Consider the following 17,022-nt stretch of genomic DNA (forward strand, 5'->3'; position numbering starts at 1 on the left):
GTTGAATAGAATGCAATAGAATATAACAGGGTGGAATGAAATAGAGCAGAACGGAATAGAATATTCCGAACAGAATAGTCTAGATTAGAACAAAGTAGATTACTATCTGAATAGAATAGTATAGAATAGAATGGGATAGAATAGCATGTATGGAGTAGAAGAGAGCACATTATAGCCAAATAAAATAGAGTACAATACAGTGCAATACAGGACACAAAGGGGGTGGAATAGAACAGAATCTAGGAAATATAAACAGAGTAGAATGGAGCAGAATAAATGTGAGTAAAATAGAATGCAATAGAATATAACAGAGTAGACTGGAGTAGGGTCAAATTCAGTTGAAAAGAATAGAATAAAATAGAATAGAAAAGGGCATAACAGAATATTGTAGATTAGAACAGAGCAGAATAGAATAGAATAGAATGTAGGGGGGGACATAATACAAAAGAATACAACATCCCGGATTTGAACAATACAGAGTGGAACAGTATAGAATATAAAGAGAATAGAGTAGAATGGGACAGATTAAATGTGAGTAACATTATATAAAGTATATAAAAAAAAACAAAGTTAGCATCTTCCAGAAAAATCTCTCAACCTAGCGTGTGCAGAGAATGCATGTTACATGACCTAAAGTTCATAAATATATGGTGGCTCCATGGAAACCTGTGTTCATCTTCATCCTTCCAGATCTGTAGAGGTCAACTAGCAGATGGAATATCAGCTAATTAATTACTAAATTAAATTGGATTTTTTATTTCAATCTGTTTAAAAATATATAAATAAATATTGCATATGTATACTGTCAAAGAGGTGAAAACTGACATGTCTCCATATAGCTGTGATATTGTATATATTTGTAACTTGGTTTACCAGAACTGACACTTGTGGATGAAACGTTAAGAGTAATAGTACCAACTTTTTTTTTAGAGTTCCACAAATTGTAGGGTTAAAATATATTTCAGACCTTCAGCGAGGATCCTGAGGCATCCAGAGATGGCCCACCTCCAGTTGGATTCTGCTTTGTGAAGATTTGGGATATTCAAAGCAAAGATGCCAACCGTATATGGACTTTGAGGACAACCTCCTAATTAATACACACACTAACATTCTACATATGCTCTATCTGCATCACACAACTCCAACTGACTGTATATGACTGTAAAAAGGACATTATTCATAATTACACCCTCCGGTGTTTATAGTAATTTACAAACACAGTCTCTGGTGTTCAATTTTGAGTCCTTTGGTTCCTCTGAAGGTTTCTTCCTCTTACCATCTCAGGGAGTTTTTCCGTCCCACAGTCGCCTCTCAAGCTTGCTCACTAGGGATGATTTTGTCTATCATTAATCTTGGACTTTTGTACTATGTTTCTTATGTTCTATAAAGCTGCTTTGAGACAATGTCCATTGTTAAAAGTGCTATACAAATAAAATTGAATTGAACTGAACTGAATATGGTTGCAAAATTAAATGTTACCATTATGTGGATCTATGCGATGGACAATGATCATTCAGTTTGCTGTGGCAAGAATGAAAAGAATCTAAAGAATCGTTTACATGTGACACACATTGTCCAACTCAAATTACAGTTGAGTTGAAGAGATGAGGGTTAATGACTGGTCTCAGCAGTAGTAGTTTGGCTGTGCTGGGATCTCAACACACAACCTGACTCTTAGTAGCAAGGTGCTTTAACCTCTGAACCCTTCCTGCATCAGAGTCAGAATCATTGACTGAAATGTTTCTCTTAATGGAAGCTGCTCTTTATTCCAGGCACAGGCCACAGGTTCCATTGATCACCCTAAAGCATTCTCTGTTTTGTCCCTCATGGTAAAACCTTGACATTTTTCTATCTAATGCTACAACAGAGGGGTTTTCCTTCCAGAAATTTTCCTTTTAGGAAGTTCAATCATACAAAATAGCCTACAGATGTAGGAGATTGGTCTTCTTGGTGACCAGTGTCTTGTTAAGATTTTTAATTCATATAGAATGATAACATTATAATTATGCTTGTGTTTACTTTGTTTTGTGTTGTGCACTACAGGTAGTCAAAGCAGTTTGCAAGTCTAAACTCTCCCACTTACAAATTCCCTTTTGTTAGCATAGTGACTCATATATTGTTAACACACTGGGTCTGTTGTATATCCTCTAATGGGAGCTATGTGTCAACTGACTGACAAAATACAATAAACAAGTGGTTTTATTTAAAACCTACGGTGTCTGAGGCAAAAAAAGCAGCTCTACAGGGTCCAAAATCAGCTGCTGTAAAGTTACTCTAAAGCAAAATGTTTAGTTATAGGAAAGTTTACAAAATGTTAGCAACAACTTTTATGAAACCAAAGCAGGCCATATGCTGATCATACTAATCTGTCTTTATTTATTTATTTATTTATTTTTAATTTATTTATTTTTTTGTGAAGGAAATCAAATAATCACAGAGAACCGATCCTAATTTTCCTAACATCCTTTTGCCTGGTTGATAACATCTGGAGTTGTTAGTCCTAACCATCATGTGTATATCATCTACTAATAAGAAAGATAGTCTTAAGAGTTCTAGGCATTCTAATATGATGGCTTTGGAAGAAGAAAACATAATAGCATTCACTCCTCAGACAATAAATCTGTCGCATCCAACAACAGCAACATCTTATTGTGCCATGCTAATAGGTTGTGCACCAGAACAAATGGCATTTAGCATAAAACTGGATGATCAGTTGTTTGTCTTTTGTGCTTTGTGTTCCCTTCCCAGAATCGCCAGACCTCAGTGCAGCTAATGTGTGCCAGAGAAATGCTGGATGAAATCCTCCACACTGACTTCCCAACAGGAGAATCACACATAATTAAATTATTGATTTGGGGTGAAGTTCTCTTAAAGGCTTATCGAATTGGTACATTTTTTTTGTCATCCTTTCTGTCTTATTTGCACCCAGTTTTCAGAATTATTATGATTAAAATCCTGTATGTTTAATCACTCTCTACAGAAAAGTCTTCATCTGCTCTTAGAGAAGAGACAAATATGCTCCAGTCATTCCCAAGACAGAAATGGGTCATAATGCGGTTTGAGATCAATTAAGCTTGAGGGCCATGTGGAGCGTTATAAAACCTCGTCATATGAGTCTGAGTGTCAGCAAATCCATTCACAAAACACACTCCAATTTTGCTTTGTTTTGTGATACTTCTGACCTACGCTAAAGGTTCTGGTTGTTTCTCACGCTTTTGATTCAGACTTTTAGTCACTCATCTCTATTCAATGTCTTTTTGAGTATTCAAGCTGCAGGTAGTATTTCATTACACAATTATTCGATGTCCATTAGATATGAGATGCTGGCTTGACATATGTAGCACCCGGTCTCATCTGCTATGTTCCTTTAACATGCTACTTATAACTTAATTACCACTCTGAACTACTCCATGAAGAATTGTGACCACTGCATACAAAGTCTTCTGGTGACAGTAATTTGATTGATTTGTTCATTTATTTGCTGAAGGCATAACGTAATAAAGTAATTAGCAAAGTCCCTGGGCCTCTAGCAGTGAGCAGCGCTTTCTGCCGAGGACAGGAAGAGTGTATTTCTTTCTCCTGCAAAGCCCACTAATGACAGCAGATTAATCATGGTTATGACCTCTCTGCTGAGAGAGCTCCAAATATCATGGCAAATAAAGTATAGAAAATTGCCATAGTTTCTGATAGAGGCATTCTCCCTGCCATTTGAAGAAAAGGGTTATGTCTGGATTAAGATACAGATTAGCTCCTCAAATGTAACCCAGCATCTGGTCCTGGGACGCTAAGTTTGGTTTTTCTGGCCTTACATTGCTCCAGGGTGACATGGCGATGTAGTGGGTAGTGTTGTTGTTTCACACCACCAGAGTTCCCAGTTTGACCTTGAGCTCAGGTTGCTATCTTTGTGGAGTTTTGCATGTTCTCCCTATATTCATGTGGGTTTCCTTCAAGTATGCTAGTAGGTGAATTGGCTTCTCTAACTTGCACCTAGGTGTGTGTGTGTGTGTGTGTGTGTGTGTGTGTGTGTATGTGTGTGTGTGTGTGTGTGTGTGTATGTTGGCATGGCATCCCATCAAGAGTATATTCCACTGTTCTTGGGTCCACCACAACCATGACCAGGATAAAACACTTACTGTAGATGAATGAATCAGTGAAGGAATATATTTGCCTGAATCATTCATTTCTAACTTCACAAGCTACTTTGCTGAATAATCCTTCTGGAATGAACATTGAGAGTTAATAGCCTTAAAATAAAAAGGTATGGTCTGATATTTAACCGTGAATATCTGTTTCATTTTTGGTACTTTCCTCATCACCTACTCAGCAACTTCTCAATAATCTAGGCTATCTGCTCTTCAGGGTTGTCTTTTATGTCACCGGCTGTGCAATTTTGGAGTATGAAAGAAAGAAAGTGCAGCTGATGAAAAGTACCAATGTAAACTGCACCATGGATAATGCATAAAAGTCTTATCTGAAAGACATCTGTTAATTTGATTTATACTGTGCATGTGTTTGTGTGTGTATGAAAGAGGGGTGTATGGTGGCTTAGTGGTTAGCTGTTTTGCCTCACACCTCCATGGTTTCCTGCTGTTTCAGGGATTTCCTCCAGGTATTCCTGTTTCCTCTCCTAGTTCAAAGACAGGTATTTCAGGCTGATTGGAATCTTCAAATTGTTGGTAGTGAGTGAATGTGTATGCATTTTTGTGCAATTGTGCCCTGTGGGGTATCCAGGGTGACCCCTGCCTTGTGCTCCAAGTCCCCTGGGATAGGCTTCAGGCTTCCCCTGACACGGTGTAGGATAAATGGTACAAAAAATGGATGGATGGATGATTTATAATGGACTGCCCCATTCCATCTGAATCTGTTGGTGAAGAAAAGCTCCTTCAGGAAGAATGTAAACATTCAGAAATTTGTCCAGTTAAGTAAGTGGTAATATGATCCCTGTTTAGCTGCCACATATCTGAGCATGCTGATCAAACATCCTAAACCCGAATAAAACAAAAGGAAAATTGTCTTGCATGCTTGCATGAGCCAGTCTTTTCTCTGGCGATTTATATCTCTGCATCTCCACAGCTTTTTCTACCGAAGCTCTCTAGTGGCTTGTCAAGAAAATTGCTGTGAGCATGATGTGACCCATGAAAGCACTAACCCAAATGCAGATTAAAAATATTAGCATTGTGAGTATCCTATTTCAATGTTCATGCTTGAATAAAACGGTGTGTATATATGCCTACCGTTTCATTGCCTTAGCAGCAGCTCTTTAACAAGGCTGGACCATGACAGGAGAATCTCGACTTGGTCTTTTGTGAGAAGAACACTTTTAAAAACCATCTGAAAAAAATCTTATTACATAAATGTAGCAATCGAATTTCGTTTTCTGATCAGTAGACTATTCGATTCGAATCGACCAATAATCAGTAACTTTCTGAAATATTGATTTATTTTAGGAAAACCAAAAACACTGAAGCGATTGTTGTTGTTGTTGTTTATCCTCCGCTTTACTATGTGCATTTTATGTGTTTTGAAAATGTTTTCAAAAAATCTATGTGGCTAATAAAGCAAAAAAAAAAAAAATTATAATGTGATAAATATAAACCATCTAATTCTAACCAATAATAATCCATGGTTATTTTTAAGCTATGTCTTTTGATTATTCATGATTTCGTTTATATTTTAAGTTCCAGGTCTAATTTTGTGAAGCCCCGATTTACAGAGATTCCAGTGTATGAATAATTTATAGTAAAGCCCATGCGCTCATATTTTATTTATTATTTCAAACTGTCAGCTTATAGCCTGTCATTTATTTGAGCGTCGATATCGGTCAGCCAGAAACGCACTGTGTATTACATTTTAGACAGCTTGCTTCTTTGCACATTTCTTGCATTGGGTATATTTTCAATTTCATTCCAAATGCTTAGTTCCAATATTTTTATACAATTTAATGAAAGTGCTAACGAGCTACAGTGCCAAGTTTTAATGTCGGATAAATCATATTTCATTTTTTTGTGTTTATTAAAGCTCAAAGCACGATATTAAATGACTCTTGATTATCATAGTTCAGTCTTGTCCCTGCCCTGCCTTGCCCGTGATCGTGAAAGCCTACACATTTCAATACACTCAGTCTTCGAGGTTTATTAATAATGAATACGTCTTTTCTCCACAGAGCCAGATCTGTAGCTATAAAATCCTTTTAGTCATTTTAGCAAGAGAAATCAAATATACTTTCACAGACATAAACCATAGAAAACTGATCAACTTCATGTGGTAATATATCTGAGATAGTTTTAAAATTTATTTAATTATCCTATTATTAATTTTAGAAAATATGTGTTATTACATGTTTATTGGATGGCCAAATGCTGTTAACGAAAAAGCCATTTTATGTATGTGAAATATATTTTAAAGACTTCTATCTTACATGATTTTTGTTTGTATGTGGGCGCTGGTATTTATTTATTTATTTATTTATTTATTTATTCATTCATTCATTCATTCATTCAATACTTTGCTGACTTTTTTTTAACCAACTTATTCGTAGTTACTTATTTTTTGTATAACTATCTGTACGGTACATGATAATGAATGGCGGTCATAAGATCGGTAATGTTATCTAACCTAGTTTACTGAAAGCCAGCAGCAGCTAGTTTATTTTCACTAAATGAAGCAATGTGACTTTGTTGATTTGTGGTGATTTAAGATGCCAATAAGTACCTGTGGTTTGGGGAAATGTATTGGAATAAATGCTGAGAGGAGCATTTATACTGGAATGAAGTGGAAATATAGGCCAGGCCTGCATATTTAAGCCCCTTCTGAAGTCTGAAGTTTTCAGCAGAAAGCATGGTCTCATTTTCAGAAAATGTTTCATGTAGAACCCTATTACAAAGCGAAAACATAGCACAATACCCAAAGAACCTTATTTAGTGTAGGCATAGCATACTTTAGCTGCAATTACACACACACATAAGTAGACCACATCAAACTGTGTAGCTGTGTGTGACAATGAGATTAAACATCACACACACACAAACACACACCCACACACACACACAGGATTTAAGATATCCTGATATCCATTTTGCCCATTTTAAAAACACTTCTAAATATAATAATCTTTTTATGCAGTACAATCATGATCAATATAAACAAAACAAAACAGACCATGCGGTTTTTTTTTCAAACATTAACTCATTTATTTAATGCTTTTTATGCCTCTTTTCTTAGCAATCTTTTATATACCTGTATATCAATCTGTTTTAAAACGATTTCTGTTAAAGTATCACTCTTTATCTCAAACTCTTCTCACATAATTCGTCTCTTATTTTATACTTGTATGGTATTTGAAATATTTATGTATATATATATATATATATATATATATATATATATTTATTTATTTATTTATATGTAACATCCCCTGGAGAAACAAAACGAACGAACAAACAAATAAAATACACGTTTTTTTGAAGGCAGTGAAACGAGATGCCTTGGCAACATCAGATAGCAGCCTACAGCTAGCTAACTTCACTTTATCCACTTTATCCAGCCGGTAAAGTCTCATCCTCTGTAATATCGTGCTACGTTAGCCAACGGCCAAAACTGCATACTACTGTACTACACGGGATTTTGCTTTAGTACTGCGCATGCGTGAAATAATAACCTACGCAGTGCTGCACTGGTTGTTGACATGCTGTCCTTTTTTTTGTCAAAACACACACTTGTGTAAAGTAAATTGAATACAAACACAAACAAATGAAATGGAAATAGTGTAAAACTTAATATTCACCACTTCAAATGCTAATCTTAAGCCTGAAAATACAAATATCCCGGGTGTAACCTACACGTAAACTTGTAGTATGACGTCATAACATTCAATTATGCATTTTTAAGAAAAAATAAGTCTTCTTTATTTTTTTTTGGTACGGTGGTATGCGGTTTTGGGCGTGTCCCTTTGTTCTCCAATAATTATCATAACCTAAATGTCCCTCCCCGTAAATAATCTTTTGTTTTTTAAAAAAAAATCGAAATAATAATAAAAAATAAATCTTGGAATGGTTGAAACACTGGTCAACAGTCTAATCATTCACCTTTTATTTTTTCTCGCTACATTTGACTTCTAACATCTTCCCCAGTTTTCTACCTTTTTATAGAACATACAATCTACCATCGATTAAAGAATAATTCCGTCAAAAATGCTAACTTTACTAACAGTGTATGAAAGTGAATAGCCACCAATTAGCATTATGCAATATGCACATAAGTACCTAGCTTTCATTCACTCTTAGCAGTATTAGCCAGTTTGATTGAACTATCCATTTAAATGCCTAAAATCATTCCTGAGGTTTTATTATTAGTGGTGTTATTATCTTTCTACCAGATGGCAATCAAATTATTGGAGTGTTTTCCTTCCTCCCTATCTTTTTTTTCTTTTTTCTGCAGTGGTCATTCATCACACAGGCTATTTCTCCATTACAACATTATGTTGACGTTATAAATTTGGCAACTAAAAAAATTCCAAAGATTTGACAATAACAGAACACCTCCTTTCAGTGGAAACTGAGACGCTGAGTGTAATTTGGCTCGTGTGTGTGTGTGTGTGTTTGTGAGGATATTTATTTTTCTATGCATGATAGATTAGATTATCAAGCCTACAGTTATAATTACTTCGTTGCAGGCGTTAATGTATTTCCACAAATTGATCATCAAAAAAATGACCGTGATTTTCAATCGACATCTGTTAAATATTTGATGAAGTGGACTCCCAGGTCAGGCAGATGGAGCATTCCCTGAAGACGCCTTATTGCCATTGTCTACAGCAAAACCAAGTCGTCTTCTCCAGATGAGGCGCTGTAATAATTCCATTTTTGGCTGAAGATGATTTCTGATCGTCATTTTTTAGGCTATTATTTCTTTTTCTTGGTATGGTCATGGTGATTGAGCACTCGTTTGTTGTTTTCTTCTTCTTCTTTTTTTTTAATCCCCCCCACCCAAGGTTTCCCGTATTCTTCTTTTCATGTGAGCTAAAAATGTCTTTGTGTTGATCTTCTCGGTTTCGTGTTGGGCGCTAAAACTGGATCCATGTGAGCAGGGCGGAGAAGGAGCTGAGCAGCAGGGTGAGCCCGGTTGGAGAGGCTGATGGTGTGCTCGCGTCGTTTCCTCCAGCGCACAGTTCAAACAAACTGCCTTTAAACTCCAGGTTTCTGGACTCCTTCTTGAGTTTCTCCCACAGCTCCGTCGCTCCCTCCTGGCAGTCCGCCAGTGCTGTGGTGGCACACGAGTGGAAGTCGTCCCAATATCTGCGAAAGAATCATTCATATTTCATGAATGTTTGCAACACAACAAAACTAACAAACACCACAAGCTTGCTTTCTTACTGAGCAAATAGAGACAAGCTACTGAGAATAATAATAATAATAATAATAATAATAATAATAATAAAAGATTCTTTCTGTTAACTTGAAAATGCACATTTTTTACGTTTAAAATATTACTTAAAGAATTCTACTATCTATACGTTCTCGCCTAGTCTATCTATCTCATTTTTTTTAAAAAAGTGTACATTTTTTACATATATTTATATAACATACGAAAAAATATAAATATATAGAACCACCCAGGCTCAATGACGCCATGTTATTTGTTTGATATGCATTCCCAGCGTTTTTATTTATTTTTTTTGTTCTTTTAGTTGAACGTTTCCCCCCTTTATTATTCTACACGAAAAAGAGAGCTCCATTGAAAAGAATAGGTTAAGAAGATGATACAGGCTAGAGGATGTAAGGAGATGTGATTATGTCTCGTGCATTATTTCAATAGTCAATTGTCCTTTCATTATGTAATTTACTATAAAAGTGATTGATTTGATTCGTTTAATATTTCCGTATATAATGCAGTCTAGCTATACGGAAAAGTCTATAGAACGCCATGTCTGTTTGTTTTTTTAAATAAATCACTGAATAACTAAATAATTTACTCATCATGCTATAGCTCCAATACGGTGCAAAATAATGCTAGTTTTATGTTGCCGATAAAAAATACGTCATTAATTTTACATAGCTTTCGTCCATTCTGTGCTACTTGTCCTTGTGAAAACCAGGAGAAAGAGGGAAACCCAAGCAGTAGTAATTCAGTGCAACAGTGCAAGCCCGCAGGGAAAAATCATAGCATGTGACTACAGCCCCTCCCCTCCTCCCTCTCTCTCTCTCTTCCTCCCTCTCTCTCTCTTCCTCCCTCTCTCTCTCTCTCTCTCTCTCTCTTATCCTCCCTCTCTCTCTCTCTCTCTCTCTCTCTCTCTCTCTCTTCCTCCCTCTCTCTCTCTCTCCATCTCTACCTCTGTGGTCACTCACCACACACTACACGCTTCTGAACGCTAAATTCCTGTTTTAATAGCTCTGTAACTGCAATCTGAACTGTTTTTTTAAAGGATGGTCTTTCGCCGTTGAGGCGGTTCTTTATTTGGTCGGTATAACGACCAACGAATGGCTGTATTAACGTGATTTTGATGACGGAGGTGTGGAGTTAAACAAGCCACCCGATCCCCTCCACCCTTCCCCAAGCCATCTGGCTTCTTGCGCACACACACTCACACACACACACACACACACACGCGCGCGCACGCACGTACGCACACACACACTTGCGCACTTACGCACGCACCCCACATGACAGGCGCGCGTTCAAAACCACGGACAAAATGGGATGCTTAAAATTTGACCCTTACGTGCAGATGGTTTGCAGGTTCTCCTTCTCGTCCAGATCCTGTGGATAGCTGGCCATGTTGTTTCCCAGCTGAAGCAGGCAGTCTGAGAAGCCCTTAAACACGGTGTCACATTTCCCCGCCGCTCCAACCGTCTGGAGCAAATATGCTGCAACAAGAGGAGGCTGATCAGATAAAAAAAAACTCGTTTTCACACATTTAAAATGTTAAACCTGAACAAGATGTAAGGCATAGATATGCAAAAAGAGAAGCAAAGCAATAGGTAAGCAAATATACCTGTAGCCATATAATCAAAAAGACATATATTTTTACTTTCATTGTATTTTATATGCCTTTTGCAGTTAAAGGGAGATGAATAATTCATCACGTGTTTATACTCGGCGTCTCTCTGTGTGTTTAGTTATAATCAACCCATCCAGATTTATGTTCATCCAGATTTAAGCTATCATTAGCCCACATCGGCTTATTTCACATTGTTTTTATATTTATTCATTTTTTATATATATATATATATATTTTACATTTTAAAATAGGTGTTCTTTATGACTACAGCCATGTTGCATATTGTTGAAACTGTTCCTTGCTGAAATAATTTCATCATTTCTGCGCGGGAGGTGGAGGGAGAGAGGGAGGAAGGGAGGGAGGGATGGATAGATAGGTAGATGAAGTAATGCACTTGGCTGGGAGGAACCGGGGTGTGTGTTTCTGCAGTGTATGTGGCATTGTGTGAGATGGATCCTAAACAAAGATTTTTTTTTTTTTTGCACACGAGCTACCCAACTGCACTGCACATTGTGTCTCCACTATTATTGTTATTATTATTATTATTATTATTATTATTATTATTAATGTTGTTGTTGTATTTGTAGTAGTAGTAGTAGTTGTTGTTGTAGTGGCAGTAGTAGTAGTAGTACTTAAAACTATTTTATTGTTTATTGTTTAAAGCAATATATTGTATTATATTGTATTATTTTAAAGAACGAAATTGAATATGAAGCTCATTCAAATCTCCCGGTTCGTTACACATGGGATGTTCTTAATTGATTAAAAAATGTAGCCATAATCCCAGTAGATATCGGAATCTTATTAAAACTAAAACTAATAACAACAACAACAGCAATAATAATAATAATAATAATAATAATAATAATAATAATAATAATAATAATAATAATTACATGAGAGCTAATTTGGCCTCTGTGTTTTATTTTTGTACTAAACTATGTGTTGGGGTTTCATAAGAAGTTTCAGACGATGGCGTTGCTCATTCGACTGCTAACAAATTCCGCGTTTCATTAAACAAAAATTGCGATGTTGCTAAAATAGGGCTCAGCCATCATATACCATATGTATACACACACATATATTCCATTGCTCTAGTGTTGCATAACTCAACGATGCATGATTTGTTTTTTTCTCAGAATGACAAAATTCTGGCGTTGACACTGGCAATTAAATGTAATCCCGATTAAACCTATGAATGTATAATGTTGCATATCACTTTATGGGCTAAAATAATATATATAAATCTAGTCTATTTCAGATGCATCTAAATATAGATACTTATGGACAATATAATGACTGAAAATCATTTCCCTCGATGGATCCTGTCAATCCAAACGAACTACACATAGTGCACATGGTTCACTTGTTCTCGCTTCCTTTTATATATAATTAACTAGCCACGATTCCTTCAGTAGTAGTAGGTACTGACTTAAAAATGGCGCCGACAAATCGCTCCAACCCTGCTGCTTTATCTAGATGCGCATGATAACGTTATCATAATCATTATATAGCATCACGTGCGGGTTTTGCATTAATCCATTTGCGGGATGATTATCCCCCCCCCCCCCCCCCCCCAATTTCAGTAGAACCTCTAAAGCTCTTTCCAGGTAGCAATTTCGTTATCAGACATTTATTTTTTCTCACTCCCTTTCTACATTGGCTTCACATCCTGCTCTCACACACCGTTGTTTAATACGAGCCTGTTCCTGCGAAACGCACCGTTTTGTTCTTAAATGCGTTTATCCCACCGCACGTCTATATATAGAAGCAGCTGAAATAGATTCGCCTGTGATGGTCACGACAACCTCACCGGAGTGAAAACGAGTGCAGCATGGAGCTTAGTGGAAAAAGAAGGAGGAGGAGGAGGAGGAGGAGGAGGAGAAGAAAGGGAAGGAGGAGGAGGAGAATGGTGAATTAACGCACTTCAACTGGGTTACTGTCCTGCTGCTATTCACACCTGATACGACAAGAATTTATACACCTTCTAAAGGTTGATTAATAATTAAAGCATAATGTTACCGTCCACACTATCAAGTCTAAATAACTATACACAAGTACATCTGCGATATTTATAGGCATTTATATTTTGAGCTCGTGCAGCTTCCGATTGCATATGACATTATACTCTGAAACACGTGATGGGATTAAACTATAACAAGTTTATTAGAAATTTTTTTACAAATGTATCGAATAGTATAGATTTATTAAGCATGCTTTAAAAATTCCTCTATGTATCTTAATAAGACTTTCTTTCTTTCTTGGTTGGTTGTATATTCAATTATGCCTCTACTCAGTTATTGTAGTTTTTTTTTTTCAATTGATTTATTTATTTTTTTGTTCTTCGGATGGGGTATGAATAATTTATGCCTTCAGTATTATAGAGAGCAGACGGTCCCACTCCTGATAGGATTACTGCTCCTTGTTTTTGACGGACCGGACCGGACAGGTGAGGAGCAAATACTACGGATAAAAGAATGCGCACTGGACATCCGGCTTTACAATACACAGACATAAATATTTTTAATATCGTCGCAAAAATTACCGTAATTATAAAACCCAAGAGCTAGCATAAAAAAAGACAATGCACAGCTAATCAAGGTTGAACACTTCAAATGTTTCATTTTTTAATGCTAGGTATGCGTATTTTAAAACCTGCATGCGTAAAGAAAAAAGATGACCTTTTATCTACATGCATACAAGAAAAGACAAGGCGTGTCTTACATGGATATGACTTAATTTACTATGAACACAGGTCGCAAAGGACAAACCAGTGCAACATCACATGCACACACAAGGAAAGCTATTTGTGTTAAGACTCACCTATTTGTACAGCCAGCACCAGTGAGATGTATCTTCCGGACAAAGTTAATCCCATCCTACGGGAGGTAAAACCATGAGAGTGTGCCAACCTTTAGATAGTTGTACAAGGAAAAGATTGCGAAAACTGAGCGCTGGACATAGCCGATTGCTTCAAGTGGCAATTCAAGGACTCTCTCTCTCTCTTTCTTTCTCTCTCTCTGTCTCTCTAGATTTCTTACTCTTCCTCTCTCCTTTTTTTGGAGCCCGTTGCCTTTTTTACGCGCACAGTGGAGCGGAGTGAAATGGTGCACCCCGTTAAAGGAGTGCGGTAATCTCTCTCTCTCTCTCTCTCTCTCTCTCTCTCATGGTGCTTCACGCCCACATGGCGTGGTTGACGTAAATGTTCCCCGTCGGACTCCCCGCTTCTTCGTTTTCTCATTTGCTAGACAAGGCTGACCCCACTCCCCCCAGCACAGAGAGCTAAAAGTAGAGGGGAATGACTACACTCGCACCATCCGAAAGCACACTGTTGTGCAACGACACAGAGACCACCGTGACAGCACACCTGAGAGACCTTCAGTGCTCCTTCCACATCCCATAAAACACTACCGCATACTATACTGTATACCAAAACCAAATAGCCTGTGGTAATTATTGGATGTTAGGCGGCAGATTAGAGAACTGCAGCATCAGTATATTCTTTAGTCCTAAAAGTAAAACAAAGCATATGGAGTTGCATCACTCAGGATCCGTCCCAAACCACATCCTTCTAAATGATGATGGTACTTTGCTTTAAACGGTATGAGGTTTGAGATGGAGCATGACTAAAATATCTGGACGTGTAACGCCTATGTAGAAAAAATAAATTGCACTAATATTTATGGAATTATAAAGCAGTTTAAGCAATCACATACCTTCTCTTGATTTTCGTGGACGCTGGCCAGGACGCACCGAGTGCACGGATTATAGTTAAGTTACAGTAACTAACCGTGAAATGTTGAGTGGGTTTAGTTATGTTTCGATTAGGCTTTTTTAGATTTTATTCACTTTGCACACTGATTCAGTCCGATGTGTCAAACAGTAATCACTGCTGTATGGTTATAAAAAATCTCATACATCCTGTAAAGTTATAATGTCGTGTGAATCTAAAGTGAATCAGACTGTGTTAGATTTGGGTGGTGTTCTTATGAATGGGGATGACGTCACCCTTCATGCTCCGGCTGTTACATTGAGTAAGTATACTGTAGCTTACTACTGCAAGGATGCGCTTCTCATTGAAACGCGGCTGCTTTCAGGGTTATTTAGATTGTGGTGACTTTGCATACGATTACATGTGCATATAAAGTGGTTAAGTAACGTATATATGTATGCATTATAGCATGTGGTCTTGGGCATGAAAAAAAAAAAAGTTTCCCCGGTTTTCCCCGATCCAATGGAAAACCCCTCCCTGCTACTGAGGCAGCACCGCGCAGCTGAAATCCCCGTCAGGCTCGTGAGCTTCTCAAATTGCTCCCAGTTTCCGGTTCATGCGCCTCTGCCGAGTAATTAAGGGGGGCTTAGAATAATTTAGAATGAAGCCCGAGGAGAGATGTATTAACGCTTCAGGCCTTAGGATTGAGCTCTGACATGTATTCTACTTGGACTCAGCTCCTTGGTCTGATAAATTACTTTTAATCGTTCATTCATTAGTATTAGTCATGTTGTTGTCTGTAGACTTCATGTTATATAAATGCACGCCTACATAATATTGTTTGCAATCCTTCAGTACTGAACCAGAGAATTTAGGGTTGCCAGGTCTACTGCAAAAATCTCTCCAAAAAACCATCCTGCACCATGAAAAGTCAGTGTTCCTCTTATAAAACAAAAACAAAAAAACTATACGAGTATACCAAATATACCGCTTATAGGTCCAACATCATGACCATCATGTCACTGTTATTTCTGAAAGAAGAAAAAGTCTGGAATTATAAAATTATTATGTAATTGTGTTATGAATATGTAATTGGGACGATTTGGCTGCGGGTTTCATTATTTGTAATTCAGTGTTACATTTAGTCTTATTTATAAAAATAATTTCGCCCAACTAGTATTGTTTAATTATAACTAGTTTGGTGGATTTAAACCGTGATAGGGCAACCACGTGCATAACTAGGGCGAGCCCGTCTCCGAGGAGACTTTTAAAACTGTAAATCCCTCGGCTTTTTCAGCTGCATAACGCTTCAACAATTTAGTTTTGGGATGAAATGTTCATCCATCATCACCCAAGATAGATCTTCCTCATGTCGGAAGGGCTTCTGAAGCATTGCATATGCTTGGGAATATTTATAATAGATAGTGGGAGGGGGAATGGGGCTGGTGCTGCTTTTATTAGACACGGGGTATATTTAAAATGCGTTCATATGCTCAGTGTTTACGCCCTCTCGTGGCGAGTAGTTGCAATGACAAATTCTACCAGGTTTTTTATTTTTTTTATTTTCGTGAATATGTCAAATCAATTTGATCATCATCACAGGCATTTCTCACCAAATTGCTGCAAACTGATATGGCTTGAAGAGTGAAATATATGTGGTGTCAGGTATGAGCTTGTCAAAACCCAGCAGACAGGATGAAAGGACTTTTTTATTCACAATGCACAGACAAAAAAACTGGGGCTGTTGTGTAAGGGAACTCCATTTTAATAGGCGGAGGCTGTGTGTACTTTACACATGGAATTGCCTGTGTAGGTTTTCATGGATGAGTCATTCAGGTGATTGCAGGAGAAACAGGCAGAAAGAGAGGGAGGGGGAGAAAATGAGGGAGGGAATTCCAGTAGTGAAGAGACAGCAGTCTGGGCCCGGAGCTGTCGAAACTCAGCCACATCTCATTAATATGGAGGAATTGGTCCAAATGAAAAAAGGCACCTCTTGCGTCAGAGGAGGAGTTTTCCCCCTGCCACTGCACCAACATGAGGGAGAGAGAGAGTGTCCTGGAATTACCTTAGAGAAAGTGAAAGATAGAGGGAGACAGACAGAGGATCGAGAATGATGCAGACAGAAAGACAATAGCCAAAATACTAAACAGCAGCTGGGTGAAGAAAGCTCTAGCATCCTCAAACTATTTAATTTTGATTAGTTGTATAAATGTAACCTCTAGACAAATAGCGAGGCAACATCAAGAGTGCAAAACAGTCTTTTGTGATGCACAGGATGATATTCATGAGACTCAAGGACAAATGAAGGGCACTA

The 17,022-nt window shown here is 37.4% G+C and overlaps 1 protein-coding gene across 1 annotated transcript; it reads right to left on the reverse strand.

Annotated features, from left to right (window-relative positions):
- Positions 1-6,529: 6,529 nt before the first annotated feature.
- Positions 6,530-14,168, reverse strand: nrn1a (neuritin 1a). The gene is made up of 3 exons (XM_058386453.1): positions 13,820-14,168; positions 10,718-10,862; positions 6,530-9,293 (listed from the first exon to the last, which is right to left on the reverse strand). The coding sequence occupies exons 1-3, from the start codon at positions 13,872-13,874 to the stop codon at positions 9,062-9,064; spliced, it is 432 nt and encodes a 143-aa protein (XP_058242436.1). The 5' UTR covers positions 13,875-14,168; the 3' UTR covers positions 6,530-9,061.
- Between the last annotated feature and the right edge of the window lie 2,854 nt (positions 14,169-17,022).

This window comes from Hemibagrus wyckioides, linkage group LG01 (genome assembly GCF_019097595.1).
Source record: "Hemibagrus wyckioides isolate EC202008001 linkage group LG01, SWU_Hwy_1.0, whole genome shotgun sequence".
NCBI lineage: Eukaryota > Metazoa > Chordata > Actinopteri > Siluriformes > Bagridae > Hemibagrus > Hemibagrus wyckioides.

Coding starts and splice junctions, on each gene's coding strand:
- nrn1a (XM_058386453.1), bottom strand. CDS start 13,874: ATGGGATTAACTTTGTCCGGAAGATACATCTCACTGGTGCTGGCTGTA. Junction 10,863..13,819: donor GGTGCTGGCTGTACAAATAG/GTGAGTCTTAAC, acceptor CTCTTGTTGCAG/CATATTTGCTCCAGACGGTT. Junction 9,294..10,717: donor AACCTGCAAACCATCTGCAC/GTAAGGGTCAAA, acceptor ATTCTTTCGCAG/ATATTGGGACGACTTCCACT.